Here is a 17,320-nt window from a genome sequence, read left to right as displayed (position 1 = left end):
ATATTCTGTCCTTGTACTGCCGTTTGCTTTCCTCCTATCACCTTGATACCTGGACAACATAAAGGATGTTTTATTAAGGTCTATTGTGGATGTAGGATGGAACACTATAGTATGAACACTATGAAAATGTGCTTGATTGATGAAACGTTTAGTGACAGTACAACCTACACCCATAAGGGGCGCCATAAATGTAAAAAAAGAAAAAGAAGAAGAAAAGGATATCGTCATAATGGATTGACCAAATGTCATAGAATTGTTCCACATGCTATTGGACCAAATATTACATGGCTGGCTACACGAGGCTGGTGCTGCGAGCACATTGAAATTATGATGGGAAAAATAAAGTAATGTTCTCTCAATGAAAAAGAGTCTCCTCAAAGCTTGACTGTCAAAACAACGAGATGAAACGCAGCAGTGAAACGTGGTGTTCTTTAGTCAGGCTACCTTGTGTTGTCTATAAACAAAGAGAAACCTTAATAATAATAATAATAATAATGAATGAAGATGATGATGATGAGAATGATAATAATACATACTAATAATAATAATAATAATAATAATACATAATAATAATAATAAGAACAACAACAACAACAACAACAACAACAACAACAACAACAACAACAACAACGATGACGGCAATAAACTGTGGCTAGTGATGGAAACAGAAAATGCATGCGAGGAAAGCAGATGTGGCTGTAAAGAGGATTTATAATGCCCAGTCATCATGGAATGTCCCCTTCAGCACTGAGGGAAAAGGCAAAAGGAACGAAGAAGCAGTGGAAAATGGAATTTAAAAATAGCAAAAATGCAATAATAGAAGCATACTCTTGACTGTCTTCCACAGCATCAACATCCACAACAGTGTAACGTAGTACAACATGGTGGTAGGCTGTTCTGTCAGGACACAAAAATGTAAAGTGATGATCATTAGTGTTGACACACTGAAATGTTAAATACCAAACATATCAGACGTTTCCCACACGGTAGCCCACAAAAGTCTCTTTTTAACTATTCATTAACCAAACAATACACTGACCAGAAAGCATTTGCTGAAATTATCTTTCTTAACAGTTAATTGTTAATTAAACAAGGAACAGGCGAGAAAGAATTTGCTGAAATTATCTTTTTAACAATTAATTAATAACAGACCAGAAAGCCTCATGGATCCATCTACCTACACTATCCCACAGCTTTCACCACTAGGCCTAAACCCCGCCTGCAAGGCTGAAAATAACATCTGACACAAGATAACATAACATTGAGATCATGAAAAAATAACTGAACAAACAGCTGCACTGGTGCAACAATGTGAGCATTGTGCTGTGCTTAAACAAAAAATACCCCAAAGGAATGGCCTTTTTGGGGATTTGTCACTGAACAAATATCATGTAGAGAAGTTCTGTTAACACCCCAGGGATGTAGTGGAGACAAGTTCAGCCTAGGACACTTGGGTATAGATCAACCGGATCTCCATATATGCCTATATATGGGCATATCGGGTTTGTTTATGGTTATGTCTCAGTCATAGTGATATGCCTTTATATGGGCATATCAGGTTTATTTATGGTTATGTCTGAGTCATAGTGACATCGAATGCCTATATATGGGCGTATGGGGTTTGTTTATGATTATGCCTGAGTCAGAGTGACCCACCAGCAGCCAATTTTAACATGTAGGCTACACCCATATTGTCATTTACCATGTCTTATTTGGTAAATCATAATAAACAAGATACAACATTATAACTTTACCGCCTACAGGCTTCTCTCTCTCTCTCTCAGTAAATATGTTAGCCAGCCTACGTTCGCGACCTGACTACCTTAATATATGCACGTTTTGGTTGAGTGGTCATTTCATTTATTTAGGCTACATGTTGTGTAGTCTAGAAGACCATGCTGTTCTGCACCGATGAGGCTGCACTGCTGCAGGCTGGAGTTATTGTTATATGAGGAGAGTCTGACCCAATGTTGCTATATAATACTTGCAGACAGTGGTGTGAAGTAACTAAGTACATTTACTCAAATACTATAAGTACAAATTTGAGGTATTTTGTTTTACTTTACCGGAGTATTTCCAATTTTCTTTACTTTTACCACTACATCTCAGGCATTATTGTACTTTTATTCCAATGCAAATATTTGAAAACTTTAAATTTTGGTATTGATGCTTTGCTTAAGTTAAAAGTGCGAGTAGGTTTTTCCACCACTGCTTGGCTTAACTAGAGATACCAACAAGAGAAAATGCTGAAAGCTGGCCGCTTCATCATCTTAGAAATATGTATTTCTATCACTTACCATTGCTTTAGGAGACTGATGACTGACGGACTGTCTTTAAACTTTACTGACCCACATCCTCAGACAGGCTGGTACCATATAGTCTGGAATAGCGAGTCGTCTTGTCTGATCTGTTCTCTGCAGGTGATGTATGTTGTTTCATGTTTCACCAAATCCCCCTTGCCCTCTTCATGACGCACACGTTCTCGTGTTCCGCCAGCAGATGGCCCCAGTCAGCCACTATTGTATTAGTGTGGACCACACTGTGTGGTGGGAAAAGTACTCAAATGTTTTATTTAAGTAAAAGTATCAATACAACATTGAAAAATAGATACTGTTATTCAAAATTCATAAAAAAAATTACTTGAACATTGAGGAAAAAACATGATGAAAAAACTCTTTACCAAATAAAAATCAGGAAACCATTTTTTTTTTTTATTGTACTGTAGGCCTACAGTTCAAGAGTTATAGGCCAAAACGTGAATCGGCCTGTTATAGTGTGTGGTATATTGAAATAGCATAGTTCTAGATATACCTGAGATGAACACACATAAGGGCTTACAGAGTCTGATTTGAGCCACATAATGAACAGGCCTCAAAACACTCATCCCCCACTGAATGCCACACACAGGAAACTCCGATGGTCAATGATTAACAGTGATCTAAAACAGCACATAGTGTTTGTACGTACATACATGTATCCATACATAATATCATATATCATTATACACTAATATACCAGTACCTATATTGTAATGCACTCACATTACAATATAACTATGCATAGACATAGTCCATTGATTACTGTGGTCACCCTTACTAGTTGGCCTAGTAAGACATTCCCGATTAGTTACAGAAACCCTAAACCCTTTCATAGGAGATAAGGGCCCATTCTTTTAGGAGGTCCAGATGTCCAGTATCCAGGGGACATATGACCTTAGCTGACTACTATATTGTTTTAACCAACTCACACAATGGACTTGCACACACACCAAACTTTTATTTTAGCACATACACATTTACACACATAGTCTCAGCACTTGTAACACACACACCTATGTGCACATTGAAGTACATCCATACATGCCCCCCCACACACACACACACACACAGGACATACACACAGTTAGGCATCTGGATCAGAACACACACACACACACACACACACACACACCTCGTGCACAAGCTTAGAAAACAGTGTGCATGTACACACACACTGAGTATAAATATCCACCCTGAGTTGAGTTCTCTCTCCTTTCCTGCTGAAAGCTGCCATGTCCTGTCCTATGTAACCATGTAAGTAATTCTCTTCTCTCCTTAATAAAATCAGCTGAGGAGAAAGAATGCCTGGACTCTTTAATTCTCCTTAAACAAGGGCAAATAGTCCCACAGATTAATGCACTTCACCACAAGTGCCACCATGACGTCGATTTGAAAAATGTAGGGTGGCATTTCTTCCTTGACCTAGTGGTGTGCATGCATGTAAAGTTTCACAGCAATCGGACGCTGCGTTCATTGTTTGAGGCATTTTGTTCAAAACGGGCCACTCCTGCAAACTTCGGAAGCCAATCTTAGCCAATCAATGGAATAAAAAAAATCAGACAGATCCGTCTTGATCACATGACTATAGAGATAATGTGTAGCGATTTGCGTGATGTTTGGACAAAATCTGTAAGAGAAAGAAATACTAAATTGGCCGCCTGGTGGCGCTATAACAGGCCGTGAGGTTGATGTGAAATATTTGGGGCAGAGGTTCTGCTCTGGCCTCCAGGGAGTGTGCGTACACAGTTTAATGCCGAACGGTCAAACGGTGCCGGAGATTAGCTGTTAAAAGACGGACGGACACACACACACACACACTCAAGGAAGGACGGATGGGAGCAAAGTTTGTAAGAGTAGGGCAGTTTTCCCACATTGAAGCTGTTTATCGGAGCCAATAACAACCACACCATCTCATTTTAAAAGGATCATGTAATGGTTATAAACGATTTTCCTCTGCTAATCCAACTGTGGCAGCATTGCGATGACGTTAAGGGAGACATTAGTGCATCTATGTGGTCCAAATGCGGTCCCTCCCATTTCTGTGGACATTCGAGTTATTTCTAAGAAAAATCAATAAATCAATCAATGATTCAAAAGATCTGTTTATTAATACAGCCATTATCAAAATGAAACTCTGTCTAGTCATCTTTTCTCCAGGGGTAACCGGGACAGTGCACCAGGTATTTCTGGGAACTATTTTAAAAATATGTATTTATTTTGTATTTACATTTTATATTTGATTTTAGTTTTACATTTATTTTATAAACGAGAGGTCAAATACATTACAATTAAAGGACAACTTTGTTTTTTTTACAACAAGGGTTATTTTATTAGTTTGTAATGATAATTAAAAGATGAGTGTTAAAAAAACAAACATTTATTGCTTTCTATCGTTATAGCAATTTTTAACTGGGGGGCGGGGGGCATTCGGGTAATTGGTAGATTACATTTTTTTTACACAATAAGCCGGCTATTTTTGTCTCCGCAAGGCCGAAGGCACGGAGGTCAGGGCAGAACCTCTGCCCCGAATCGGTCTGTTATAGTGCCACCAGGAGGGTGATTTTTGCCAAACAATATTTTGATATTACTCAACAAATTTGTTCTAAACATCACACAAATCGGTACACATGATCTCTATAGTCATGTGATCAAGACAGATTTTTCATATTCCATCCTTATTGGCTAAGATTTGCTCCCAAAGTTTGCAGGAGTGGCCTGTTTTGTACAAAATGCCTCAAATCATGAACGCAGTAGTAGTCTGATTGCCGTGAAACTTTGAAAGAATCCGGGGAAAAAAATATGTTCAAGAGTTATAGGCCTGCCTGTGATAGGGCCACCATGAGGCTGATTTGAAAAATGTAGGGTGGCATTACTTCCGTAGCCTAGGCCCTAGTGGGGACGTGCGTACATAGTTTCACGGAGATCGGATAAAAGTCTCTTCTATAGCTGTTCCTACTGTACATCTCAATGTCTAAAACTATATGGAATACACTTCCTGAAGAGCTCAGATTAGCTAATGTTGCATCCACTTCTAACACCTTTAAAGGCCCACTGTTTTAGGGTAAGGTCACACCAGATTTGATTCTGCCTATGCGGCGGATTGTGCCATATCCTTTTCAGTGGAAACGAGGCGGTTTGTTGCCATTTGTGGATTTCCAGAAAAAAAACCCTGCTCCGTTCCCATTGAAAAGCATTGGCAGAATCCACCACATAGTCAGAATCAAAGTTCGGTGTGACTGTACCCTTTTTTGCCATATGCACTCATACTTTTTTCATTTTTGTTTTTTTTATTACAATTTGTATTGTATTTTTTATTTTGTGTTTTGTTTTTACTGTGGTCTATGCAAATGCTAAGCACACACATTCTCTCTGTGAAGGAGTCCAATCCGGATTTTGAAAAAGAAAGAAGTATGTTTGGTTAGACCTACCTCACTACTCGCTAAAACAATCTCTTCCTCAATAACACCCACACTCACTCTCACTTCCCCTATGGTTTAACATTTCTCTTGGTATCAATGCATCATTGTTGTTTTCATCAGAATGGTCCCTTGATGTTAAGAGAATGAGACACTACTGCATCCATGTTGTCCAAGCGTGGTCCCTCTCTTTCTTCTTTTGGGACATTCCAGAGATCTCTAAGATAAATCAATCAATCAACGATTCAAAATAATTATTTTTATGCATGCATCCATGATCAAAATAAGACAACAAAAAAACGGACAAACAAATTTCTTGAAATAATTAAGCTTCATGTCAAATGAAATGGTTTACATGATTGTGTCTCTCAATCTCCTTCTTCTTCTTCTTCTCTCTGGTTCTCATCATGTAGGTCGTTAGGAGATCTTTCGGAGTGACGGAGATGCCTCGCTTCTTCTCTCCTGGTTAAGTAATCATCAATTTATATCAAAAACTTCATGGATATGCATTTTCAGAGTATCTAAAATACAAATATGTGCTACTGATAGTTACCAGGGTAAAGCTCCGTGTTTTTGCTTGTAGAACCACAAGGCAACACCAGCAGCAACAGCAACAATTATCACAATAAAAATTATAAATAGAGTCCAACACGTAGTGCAGGGTCCTAAAGGAGCAGAAGACAGAGGTAAAACACTCAAAATGGTCATAACACAAAAGGGCATGTTGGGACTCTTTGGGGGTTCAGTGTCTTGCTCATGGACACTTTGACACATAGACTGGGGCCTGGAGGCGAACCACCAGTGACCTTCTCATTATCAGACAGCCTTTCTACCACTAAGCTACAGCAGCCCCAAAATCTAACAAAGTAGAGCAGAGGTCTGTGTTCAAAAAGCTCTCCATGATCACCCTTCAATCAACTCTGAAACGTAAGAAAACCATGACCGCTTCTCACACTCCTGCGTATAGTTGTGTTTCTTTTTCTTATCTTTATTTTCGCTATCATGTGCTTTCTCACGGATATAAAAGTGATAATAGTAAGAAAAGACTTTACGTTTTGGTCGCTCTCAAATTACAGTTCCTTCAGAACTTGCTAAAACAGGTACAGCATAAATGTAATCTCTTCCTCCATAACACTCAACTTCCCCTGTGATTTAACGTCTCTCTCTTGCTATTAATGCATATTTCTCACCTGTGTCATAGTACACATAGAGAGACGCATATTTTTGTCCATAAGGGTTGGATGCCTCACAGACGTAGAGACCTCCCAGGTCAGAGGTGAGGCTGATAAACTGCAGCCTGCCTCCCTCTGCACTGATCCCAGACCTGGGCAATGACTGGTTCATTCTACAACAGAGACACACACAAACGATCAGTGAATCCCACACAGAAAATAATAGTGTCACACTGTAAAATAGAATGTTTGAGAAAATAAGACAATGAATATGTTTTATATGTATATGTTTATGTTTCTAAATAATACCATTCTACTGAATATGGTAGGGGTCAGGAAAAAATACATTTTTATTTAGTTAATTAAAAAGTGAAAAGGAACATTTTATCTGGAGAGAGACAGTCATACTAATTGTCAAACAGAGAAGAACAAGAGCTCTTTCATAGAACAGGCCGGAATCATAGTTCACAGTATACTGTTTAAAACCTTACGGCATGTGAAACCGTTTTCTTTTTTCCATTAGAGAAGTTTTTATTTCAAAAGTCTGTTGACAGAGCATATAAAATAAAAATGGAAAAAGAACTATGCGTTCATCCTACCCAGTTTCATTAATACAAAGCCTGATTCATTATTGTGCCTGAACCAATGGCCTATTGTTTATGTGGAACAGTAAGTCATGTATTGTAAATTATTTACAAAATACTACTGAACTTTGTCATCTTGGCATGCATATTGATATGAAATTAAATATGTTGTTACAATGAAATTCAGTGTTGATGGTATTTCTAAATACCACCTGTCTATATGGTGTCTGTCTAGCTAAGGTTAATTGACATTTCTGCCTAACTCTACTCTCCTAACACTGCTGCTTCATTGTGCCTTATTGCCTATGTCCTCAGCCTATCAGAATGCTACATGTTACATTCCAAAATGACTTAGGCAGAAAGTGCTTTTAAGTCAACTTTTTGACTTTTTTTTTTGTAACAAGCATTCTGATGGCTGAGCACATTGTCAATACGGCAGGATGAATCAGCAGTGTTAGGAGAGTAGAGTTAGGAGGACATAAATAAAGGCAGATAATAATTACTTAGGCAAAATTAGTTTTTTAGTCATGATTGCCTGGAATGATCTTCCCGTTCATATTCGATCCGCCCAGTCCATTGAGGGTTTTTAAGTCCTTGCTTAAGACTCACTTTTTCGACTTAGCTTTTAATCACAGCCGAGCTTTTTTTTTTACTTGTTCACCTCCTGCTTGATTGTTTGTTTGATTGTATTTTATTGCATTGTTTTGTTGTATTGTTTCTTGACCTGTTCTTGAACTTTGCTAGCCTGGCTCAAGCCCCTGAATTGCTAGCCTCTCATTCAGGGTCTGGTGGCTGTCAAAGGTGGGGTTTTCTCGGTTGAAAATCGAACCGGCGACCCGGCTCAATTGAGATCGGGATAATCCAGTATGAACCAATCTTCAAAGAGTCCCACTTTGGCCACGCCCCCATCTCAGAAAACGGCTGCACTGTGAGGGCTTTCAGACTGAATAATGGAGTGAAACAAAATGAAAATTCAGGCTGAGTGTCAGGCTAGCACTTTGCTCAACTACAGTAATTTTCAAGTCACCTAGATGACTTAGGCAGAAAGTATTTTTTGTCTCTTCTTTCCTGAAAACCTTAATGACTTAATAGGCAATTAGGCCATGAGGCTAACAAAATGTAAAAATGTAATGTAAATGTACATATGTGTGCTGAGACTTAACATTTGCATTTGAACTGGTTTGTTGAAACTACTGTACCTGCTCCAGGTGTACGTAGCTTTTGGACTGGAGACAGACACACATTCAAACACGTGTTTGGATGTTTCATGGATGTTCACTGACAGAGGTGCATCTGCAAGAAAGAAGATGAAACAGTGTAGACAATAGTTATGAATGATGTCAGTAACACCCATAAACGGGAGATAATGGCACCCCTGTAGATAAGCTGCAATGTACAACTGGTGCACACGATTATCAATAATAGCCAAATTCTGAACTGGAGATTACACATAATGCTGCAACTGACTTTAAGATGAATGGCTCTTTTGAATATCCACACTGCCGCCTTGTGACACCTGCTTGATGGATTGTTTTGCATCGCCAATCATTTACTGTTCCACCAGGTTAGAGAGTTCTCAGTCATGGTTTACATATATTAGACACTTATTAATCATTAATCACACTCATTAGACACAGGAATGTGTCCTTAAAATCTACCCACACCTATATTAATACAATACTATGTTACTTTAATTGTGACTCTGTATTGTGACAAATGAAAGTGTATAAGCTATAGGTCAAGGGGTGAAGGTATACCCACAGTGGACCATGATGGTGAATGGCAGGGTGTCTTCTGTTGCCAGGGCTTGTTGCTTGACCACACACTGGATGAGGAGGTGGTTGGTATTTATGGTTGGTATGCCGACCAGATGGCTAACTGTGGTGGTGGTGCTGTTGGCATGTTGAGTGGAGTTGGTCACTGCCCTCAGAGATTCTCCAGAAGACCCAGTGTCCCAGGTCACCTCTGCAGGAGGTTTGGCACCAGCAGCCATGCAGCTTGCATATGTGACCCAATCGTCACCCACAACAGGAACAGGAACTTCACCTTTCAGGCTGGTGACTGGAGGGACTAGGAGAGTTGTACAAGCAAGTAGACACAAATGTATCAGCAACTGAATATAATGTTAAGGAAAGTAAATGTATAATTTCAAATGGCTATTAAGTATAAGGCTATCATGTACTGTAGCATTATAAAGACAATATCAAAATTATATTGTATATATCAATTATTATTTTTTACCAAATGTAAACAAACATTTATCAGCTATATATTAATTGAAAAGCAAGCAGGTTCCTTTCATTTACAAGAAATGCTGGTAAATTAATTCACAAATTCACAATAGTCACAAATCAATCAATCAATCAATCAATCAATCAATCAATCAATCAATCAATCAATCAATCAATCAATCAATCAATCAATCAATCAATCAATCAATCAATCAATCAATCAATCAATCAAGCTGCCAGCCAGCCAGCCAGCCTGCCTGCCTGCCTGCCTGCCTGCCTGCCTGCCTGCCTGCCTGCCTGCCTGCCTGCTTGCCTGCTTGCCTGCCTGTCTGTCTGTCTGTCTGTCTGTCTGTCTGTCTGTCTGTCTGTCTGTCTGTCTGTCTGTCCATATATCTATCTATAAATTCCAGGAATCTAACATGAGAACCGTTCATCCGATCAACTTCACCTTTGGGAGTGAATTGCTGAGATCCCAAAGAATGTGAGGTGTAAATGAAGTAGATCGGATGAGCAGTTCTCCAGAACCATCCCAGCCCTCTCTGACCGGGCCCATGAAACTCTCATTCGATCAACTTGGGTTAGATTTATCTTCATTATACTACAGAGAACTTCGAACATGTGCTCCAATTTGACCCTGTTAAAAAAAAGGTACATTATACCAAGCACTTTCAAAGGTATCTCAATCCTGTAGGATCCACTTGGAAAGAGAGTGAAGATGCAGGTATAGACTCCTTCATCTGACAACCTCACATCAGATAAATGGATAGTTCCATTGTTTTCTTTTAAGTTCCCAATGAACTTGAATCTAAAGTCAACACCATCAACGGGCTCAGGTCCGTACTCGGGTGAAATAGTGAAAAAGTCGTGGACTATCTGGGTTTGTCTGGTTTTCTTCTTCCAGAAAATCTGAGAGATTTCATCGTTTTCAGGTTTCTCAGTCAGTGTACAGGGTAAGGAGATATTCTGTCCTTGTACTGCCGTTTGCTTTCCTCCAGTCACCTTGATACCTGGACAACACAAAGTATATTTCATTAAGGTTTGTTTCAATGGTTCTTCTTCTTCCCTCACCTTTTCACAAATTCCTGGTCAATTCTGAAGACAGAAACTTTCAGGATTACCAGATGTTATACCGTAAGTCAAACATTTCCCCAAATAGCCAGATGGTGGTGCTATAGATAAAGGTCTACATTTTCAATATCAGAAATATTTCCTACACCATAACTGTGATTGAGATTAAATTTGGTGCATATTTTCAGGTATCAGTAGGCACTACAACTTTGCTAATTGGACCACTAAGCTCTGCCTATAATTATTTTTTACACTATTTAGAATTTGTGGTGAATAATATTATATATCCTCCACCAAACCTGGTCGTAGTATGTATAGACCAAGCTCTTTAAATTGTAATTTTTTATATCTTTTTCCGTTCTGAAGATATACGCAAATAGATCTACAGAACATTTCAAAGGTGTGGACTAACATTGAATGGCTATATAACTTCATGAAAATGTGCTTGATTTATATGAAACTATGCTTGATATGCATGTGCGCAAAATCAATAGGCTACAACCTACACTAATAGGGGACTCCACAGAAAAAATATATATCATCATAATTGGATTAAGTAAATGTCATGAAATTGTTCCACATGCTTTTGGGCCAAGTATTACATTACTATAAAAATTGTTATTTGAAGAACCCGTAAAGTGAATTCAATTACTTGTTTATAAACACATTCAGTCATGGCTGAAAACCTGTACACATTTTGGGAACAATGTTTTACAGCATTGTGGAATAAGAGCATTTGAGTTTTGAGTTAGGATATTTTGGGCAGGGTTAAAATCATCACCCCATGACGAAAGACGGTGATATTGTAATATGTAATGATCCTCCTGTAATATGTAATGATCTTCGCAAAGTTTTGTCATCATTCAAATTTGGTCTGTTGGTTAATAACACTTTACTCTGTGGTGTGACAAACTCGGAATACATATTGTATCATATTATGTTTGCTTTACAGGGTCTTTAAATAATGTCCTTATAGTAATTAAGTGTTGACTAAAAAGGGCAGAGGAATTGACAGTGAGCCTGCAAATAGTAAAAATGTAATAATAGAAGCTGAAGCATACTCTCTGCTGTGTTCCACAGAATCAACGTCCACAGCATGATGTTCCAAGATGACATGGTAGGCTGTTCTGTCAGGACACAAAAAAGAAAGAATTCAAGCACAAAGACATTGAAGCGTACGGCCCAAAATAATGCACTGTTGTCTCCTCTTAAAGCAACTGATCAACAAGCAGGGTTGAAATCTGCGACAGTTTACTGTTTCCATAGCATCGACTCTTGTCCCTCCACTTACTTCCTTGTATCGTCATCAGCAAACATTTATTTTGTATCAATTTAGCTATAGCCAATCTAGGCTACTCCGGTTTGTTGATTCTGTTGGAGTAGGCTAGCTCTCAAAATTGGTTGTCACCACGGTTAATGCTGGTCTCTCCTGTTCTATCACCTGTTATTAACTTGAAGCCATGTTTTCTCCGATAATAGCTAGCCTACTCAGCCTGTCTGCTGGGCTGGCTACATAAGGCTGGTGCAGTATGCACAATTGCACTCTGAAATCATGATGGGAAAAATAACGTATTTGTATCTCAATGAAAACAAGTTAAAAAGATGCAGCAGTGAAACTTGGTGTTCCTTAAGTGGGCGATAATGATCAGTTGTCAATCAGTCTTGGGCTGGGCACTAGCACGACTACACCTATCAGACAAAAGATAGTAATTATAGGCCGGAAGTCATACACCTGCCCAGAAGGCCACCCTGCATGCATGGACACGCTCGCACGCGCACGCACGCACGCAAGCACGCACACGCACACGCACACACACACACACACACACACACACACACACACACACACACACACACACACACACACACACACATACATACATACATCACATACATCACAGTATTAAGTATTTCCCTTTTCAGTCTTAAATCATATAATAATAAAATAAAACTAACAGAAAATGCAGGTCTATCCCCCTCGTGTTATTCCCTCAAAGGGTTTGTAGCTCAAGGACTCATGTCACGTCTGTACACAAAATAGACGCTGTGTACGCACTTACACGTTTGTCCGCAGGCGCTGTCCCTGACGCCCGGGGCTGAATGGAGCATAGAACTTGCTTACAATTCGTAGTAGTAAACATTGCTTTAGGGCATGGCCTAATCTGCTTTTTTCTTTGTAACACTCCACAGAATAGAAACGACAGTTTGTTTCCAGCTAAATGAAAGAGAGAAAGAGCCAGCTGCATGCCAGCTGCGTGGGCGTGGCAGGAGAAGAAAGACAGATCTAAAACATTTTTTTTACTATTTTTTACTATAAAGGACAATTTCACCCATGTTCAACCTATCTTCATATAATTGGTCCTCACTAATGCTCAATATAATATAGTACGATCTTTGTCTACTGTGTCTGTGTCTCAGAGGAGGGCTGTGCCGTGGACAATTATGAAACCTAAATTGAGGAGGACGATGCTGGCATACAGTAGCTGTGAAAACTGTATTATTAGACATTTAAACAGTAGTCTAGTCTTGTGTTGTTGCCTTTCAGAGGCCTGTTTCAGAATGTTATGTATGACTGCACCTGCCTCTGCCTGTACGCAGCACACACCATACACCACATTAAGACTGTGACCTGCAATATCATGTGCCCAACCCTACATTTAAAGGTGCTGAAAGTAATGTTCAGTCAAAACAAAGATTTATTTATAAAAATGTAAAGGTGTAGGCTTATTGTGATAGTAATCATTGCTAGAGAGGATGTTAAGTAGGTTGTCAATTTCATCCAGGTTAGAGTACCCATTTGTTAAAGAGGTGGTGCCATGGTTTTGTACTTTTTCAGTTTTTCATGTGTCTATGAGGTTGATAGAACTTCATTAAGCCCCCTGGTGGTGTTTTTATAGTGTTTTTTCTGACTATTTTGTGTTTCTACCTGGAGGCTGAAACCTTGAGGGTCAAACGTGCCAATAGAAAAACAGCCCTTTTGTGACAGTCAAAATATACCTGCCCCTCATTATCATAACACAACAGGTGTGGGCATGAGGAGGAGGAGGGACTAGGACAGGTGCGTGGTGCTAAGGTGGTGGAGGAGGTGCTAAGGTGAGAACCAGGTATACTTAATGAACTGGAGGCGTGTCCACATAAAAACATAATTTCAACAATTTCTGTACACTTTTTTGAAAAAAATCTTCCTCCTAGTATAACCCATAATACCTGATGATTATGTTTTAGGGGGGGGGGGGGATCACTGAAAATCACGGCACCCCGTCTTTAATGATTGCTATAGGAATAGGCTATAGAGCTATTTAACACTTATTTTAGAACAATAATCATTTTAACACCCCATTTATTGAGATCAGAATATAGAGCAATAGCTTTGTGGCCACCGTTTTCCAGGAGAATTAGAATAGAATAAGTCAGTACATGTAGTAATAATAATGTAAAACAGTAATTTCATAATAAAAAAACAACAACAAATCAACATGTTGATCACCCCAATCTCATAAACTGGTGGTTGCCTATCCCTGCAACAATATATAAACAAAATATAAAGAAATCTATTTAGCTGAATGAAGTTAGCCTTTGGGGTGCTACGAGCAAAATGTGTCTTACTTACTTGCTACAGCATCATGTTGTTTTGAGTCTTTTGACTGAAGTTTATCCACGTGTTGCAGACAGTGTGACTTTGCTCTTGGCAGCAGAGCATCCTTTGTTCACTGAACAAAAGACTCTGCTCGTCCTGAAACACGTGACATACTGTAGGTGGTTTCCAGGCAAACTATCAAGGTCGACAGGTGTTCTTTTTTTTCTTCTCCCTGTGCCTGAAGCGGGGGTCTAATACCAGCTGCTGTAGGTCTACTAGCACTGGAAAATTATGTAGTGGTGAATTTGCGACACCTGGTGATCACATAGTGGAATGGAACATTAAAACTACTGCGGGCCAGTAACTTGTGCCACAATTGTGTAACCATGTCAGAGTCATCATCACATGAGCGTGATGTGGAGTAAATCACAATATAGAACCGTAGGATTCAGGTTTGAAATAAGCAAATCATGAGTTATGATCTCAGTGGAATGTTCTCATGATGACTGTGGTTATTTCATTGATATGAATGTGTTGCTCTTGATCTAGCTATTGAATTTGGAATTCGAAAGAAGAAGCAACGTTTTTTTTCAGAAAAGGTTCATTCTTCCTTCCCATATAAGACAAATTGTGACACACTGGTTCTTTATTTTGGACATACAGTCGGCCTACATATCATGTACCAGACAATTATCTCCCTCTCCCTTTCTCTCTCCCTCTCTCTCTTCGTTTTTGGCCGCCTAAATATAGCTGCAAGCAATAAGCCTGTTCATTGCACATGGAGGCTTCATTTGTTACATACTGTACACACAACTGGGATGGGGGTTGGGATTTTAGACTTTGGTGTAGAAAGTTTTGTGCAGATTGGTCAAAATGGTTCAAAATCTAAGAGAACTCACTCCCAAAGAGAGACCTCGGTCTTGAACCTATGATTTTAACTTTCTATATGGACTTGAAAAACAACAAAGGATGTGATTTTCTGGTAATGATATTTAATGATAAAACAACACTTCAAGACAATATGGGTTCATATCAAATATGGTGTACTTCTCTCTACTATTTCTAAACTAAAACATGAAACTATAAAGGTAAAAGTCCATACACAAAAGATGGTTGTTTTGTAAGTTGAACGGTGTGGACCAAATCATTTAATTACAAAATCCAAATGTCACATCTTAACCAGAGGATAGTTTACAGCCTTACAAAACATGTTCCCACAACTACAGCCTGAATAGTGAAACACACTACATAGGCTAATGCAATAGGTAAAATGTAAATGTTCTGCACATTGCAAAAAATATACAAGTAAATGCTATAGCAAACCTTTCATACGATGGTTATAGGTGGTATGTGAAGAAGACTCTGCTTCGCAGCGGGCCTGTGTGTCACCCTGCCGATATTGTGTCCCAATAATGCCCAGCTCATTGTTGAATTTATATTCCTTGATTTTTATTTTATTTAATAATTGTATAATTCTCTGTAGATTTTATATTCCTCTTTTTACTCACGGCAGATTACTGTGTGTGTGTGTGTGTGTGTGTGTGTGTGTGTGTGTGTGTGTGTGTGTGTGTGTGTGTGTGTGTGTGTGTGTGTGTGTGTGTGTGTGTGTGTGTGTGTGTGCAATGTAAATGTTTTCATCAATATATATTCCTCATTTATCCACTGTAGATTAAAGGTAGGGTAAGTGATTTGCTTTGGTTAAAATAAGTGTTAAATAGCTCTATATTCTGATAGTACTCATTGCTATAGAGTGTTTGTTCAGTAAAAGGAGTCTCCTTGTCTCTCCAGCTCTTTATAAAACAGAAAATGCATTTTCGTTTCAGTTTCAGTTTCATTTCCAATTTTATCCAACCAGGACAGAGAACTCAATCAGGATACAGATTAAACAAGTGAAATTGGAAGTGATGACACTAAGAAATGAGCAGACAAAATTGGAACTGGAAAACTATACAAATTAAGCTTAAAAATGGGTACTTTCTCCTGATTGGCTGAGATTTTGACACCTACCGAAAAATGTATTTTCTGTTTATTAAAGAGCTGGAGAGACAGGGAGACATATGTTACTGAAAAAACACTCTATATCAATGATTACTATCAGAATATAGTGCTTTAACCTTTTAACAAAATACTTTTTATTTTAACCAAAAAATATCACTTACCCTACCTTTAACTGAACCTATGTATCTGTAGTAGCCTACAAGTGATAGTCTGTTCATTGATGCTTGGACATTCATATTCATACCTGTTAACAGATCACACATCATGCAAATCTTATTTCTACTTTCTGTCTCTCGAAGCTTAGATGTATCCCATATCGTTGCAGTCGAGCAGAAACCTTGTTTCTCCACATTTTTTTCCTAAATTTATGCCCTACTTCGTCATACTACAAGGTTGCAGAAAAGTAGCAAAAACAGCATGTTTTTGTTAAGTTAAAGTGGTTAAATGTGTGTGAGTTTAAAAAATATTTAACCAATGAAAAGTACCAACAAGAGCTTGTGACCAACTAAATAATAACTACCATACGTTGGATTCATTCAACACAGGTTGTTATTTTTCCATTTCCTGAAAAGTAACAGTTTTGGACTAACACGGTTATCTGTCCTGTGCTTCTAACTGTGGTGTCACTCTGGCGGTATCAATAGAGGTCTATCTATCTAATCCCTGAGGTGTTTTTCTCCCAGTAACTCCATCATGAGTGTGAGCTCATGCTAGAGAAGGGCGTTGAACAGGGCCTCTGCTAAGGCAGTGGTAGTCACACTGCCCAGGATCCTCATGCGTGCCTGGTCTGTGTTCTCAGCTTGGACGTTGTTGGCCATTTCTTCAGGGAATCCCTCACTTCGCAGATCATCTACGATGGACTCCACGTTCTTGACTTTACTGACTAAACTCCCCCAATTCTTCGAAAGGAATGTCTTTATGTCTTCATAAAAATCTAAGGATAACATACTCTGTAA

The 17,320-nt window shown here is 38.8% G+C and overlaps 1 protein-coding gene across 1 annotated transcript; it reads right to left on the bottom strand.

Annotated features, from left to right (window-relative positions):
* Nucleotides 1-2,781: 2,781 nt before the first annotated feature.
* LOC308082756 (nectin-4-like) lies at nt 2,782-14,492 on the bottom strand. Its single transcript, XM_080424755.1, has 9 exons — nt 14,400-14,492; nt 11,851-11,916; nt 10,381-10,728; nt 9,252-9,560; nt 8,690-8,783; nt 6,925-7,079; nt 6,288-6,399; nt 6,090-6,196; nt 2,782-5,953 (listed from the first exon to the last, which is right to left on the bottom strand). Exons 2-8 carry the CDS (start codon nt 11,903-11,905, stop codon nt 6,103-6,105), a joined length of 1,167 nt encoding a protein of 388 aa, XP_080280881.1. The 5' UTR covers nt 11,906-11,916; nt 14,400-14,492; the 3' UTR covers nt 2,782-5,953; nt 6,090-6,102.
* Nucleotides 14,493-17,320: the final 2,828 nt, after the last annotated feature.

This window comes from Gymnoscopelus braueri, assembly GCF_963280865.1.
Source record: "Gymnoscopelus braueri genome assembly, chromosome: 3".
NCBI lineage: Eukaryota > Metazoa > Chordata > Actinopteri > Myctophiformes > Myctophidae > Gymnoscopelus > Gymnoscopelus braueri.
The sequence above is the reverse complement of the archived record's forward strand: the minus strand, read 5'-3'. Positions and strand labels throughout refer to the sequence as shown.

Bases quoted from the DNA above. Each gene is read 5' to 3' on its own strand.
- LOC308082756 (XM_080424755.1), bottom strand. From the start codon at position 11,905: ATGTCATCTTGGAACATCATGCTGTGGACGTTGATTCTGTGGAACACA. The intron at 10,729-11,850 runs GTATGCTTCAGC...TGTGTTGTCCAG, and splicing joins TCTGTGGAACACAGCAGAGA to GTATCAAGGTGACTGGAGGA. The intron at 8,784-9,251 runs GTGGGTATACCT...TCTTTCTTGCAG, and splicing joins ATTCACCATCATGGTCCACT to ATGCACCTCTGTCAGTGAAC.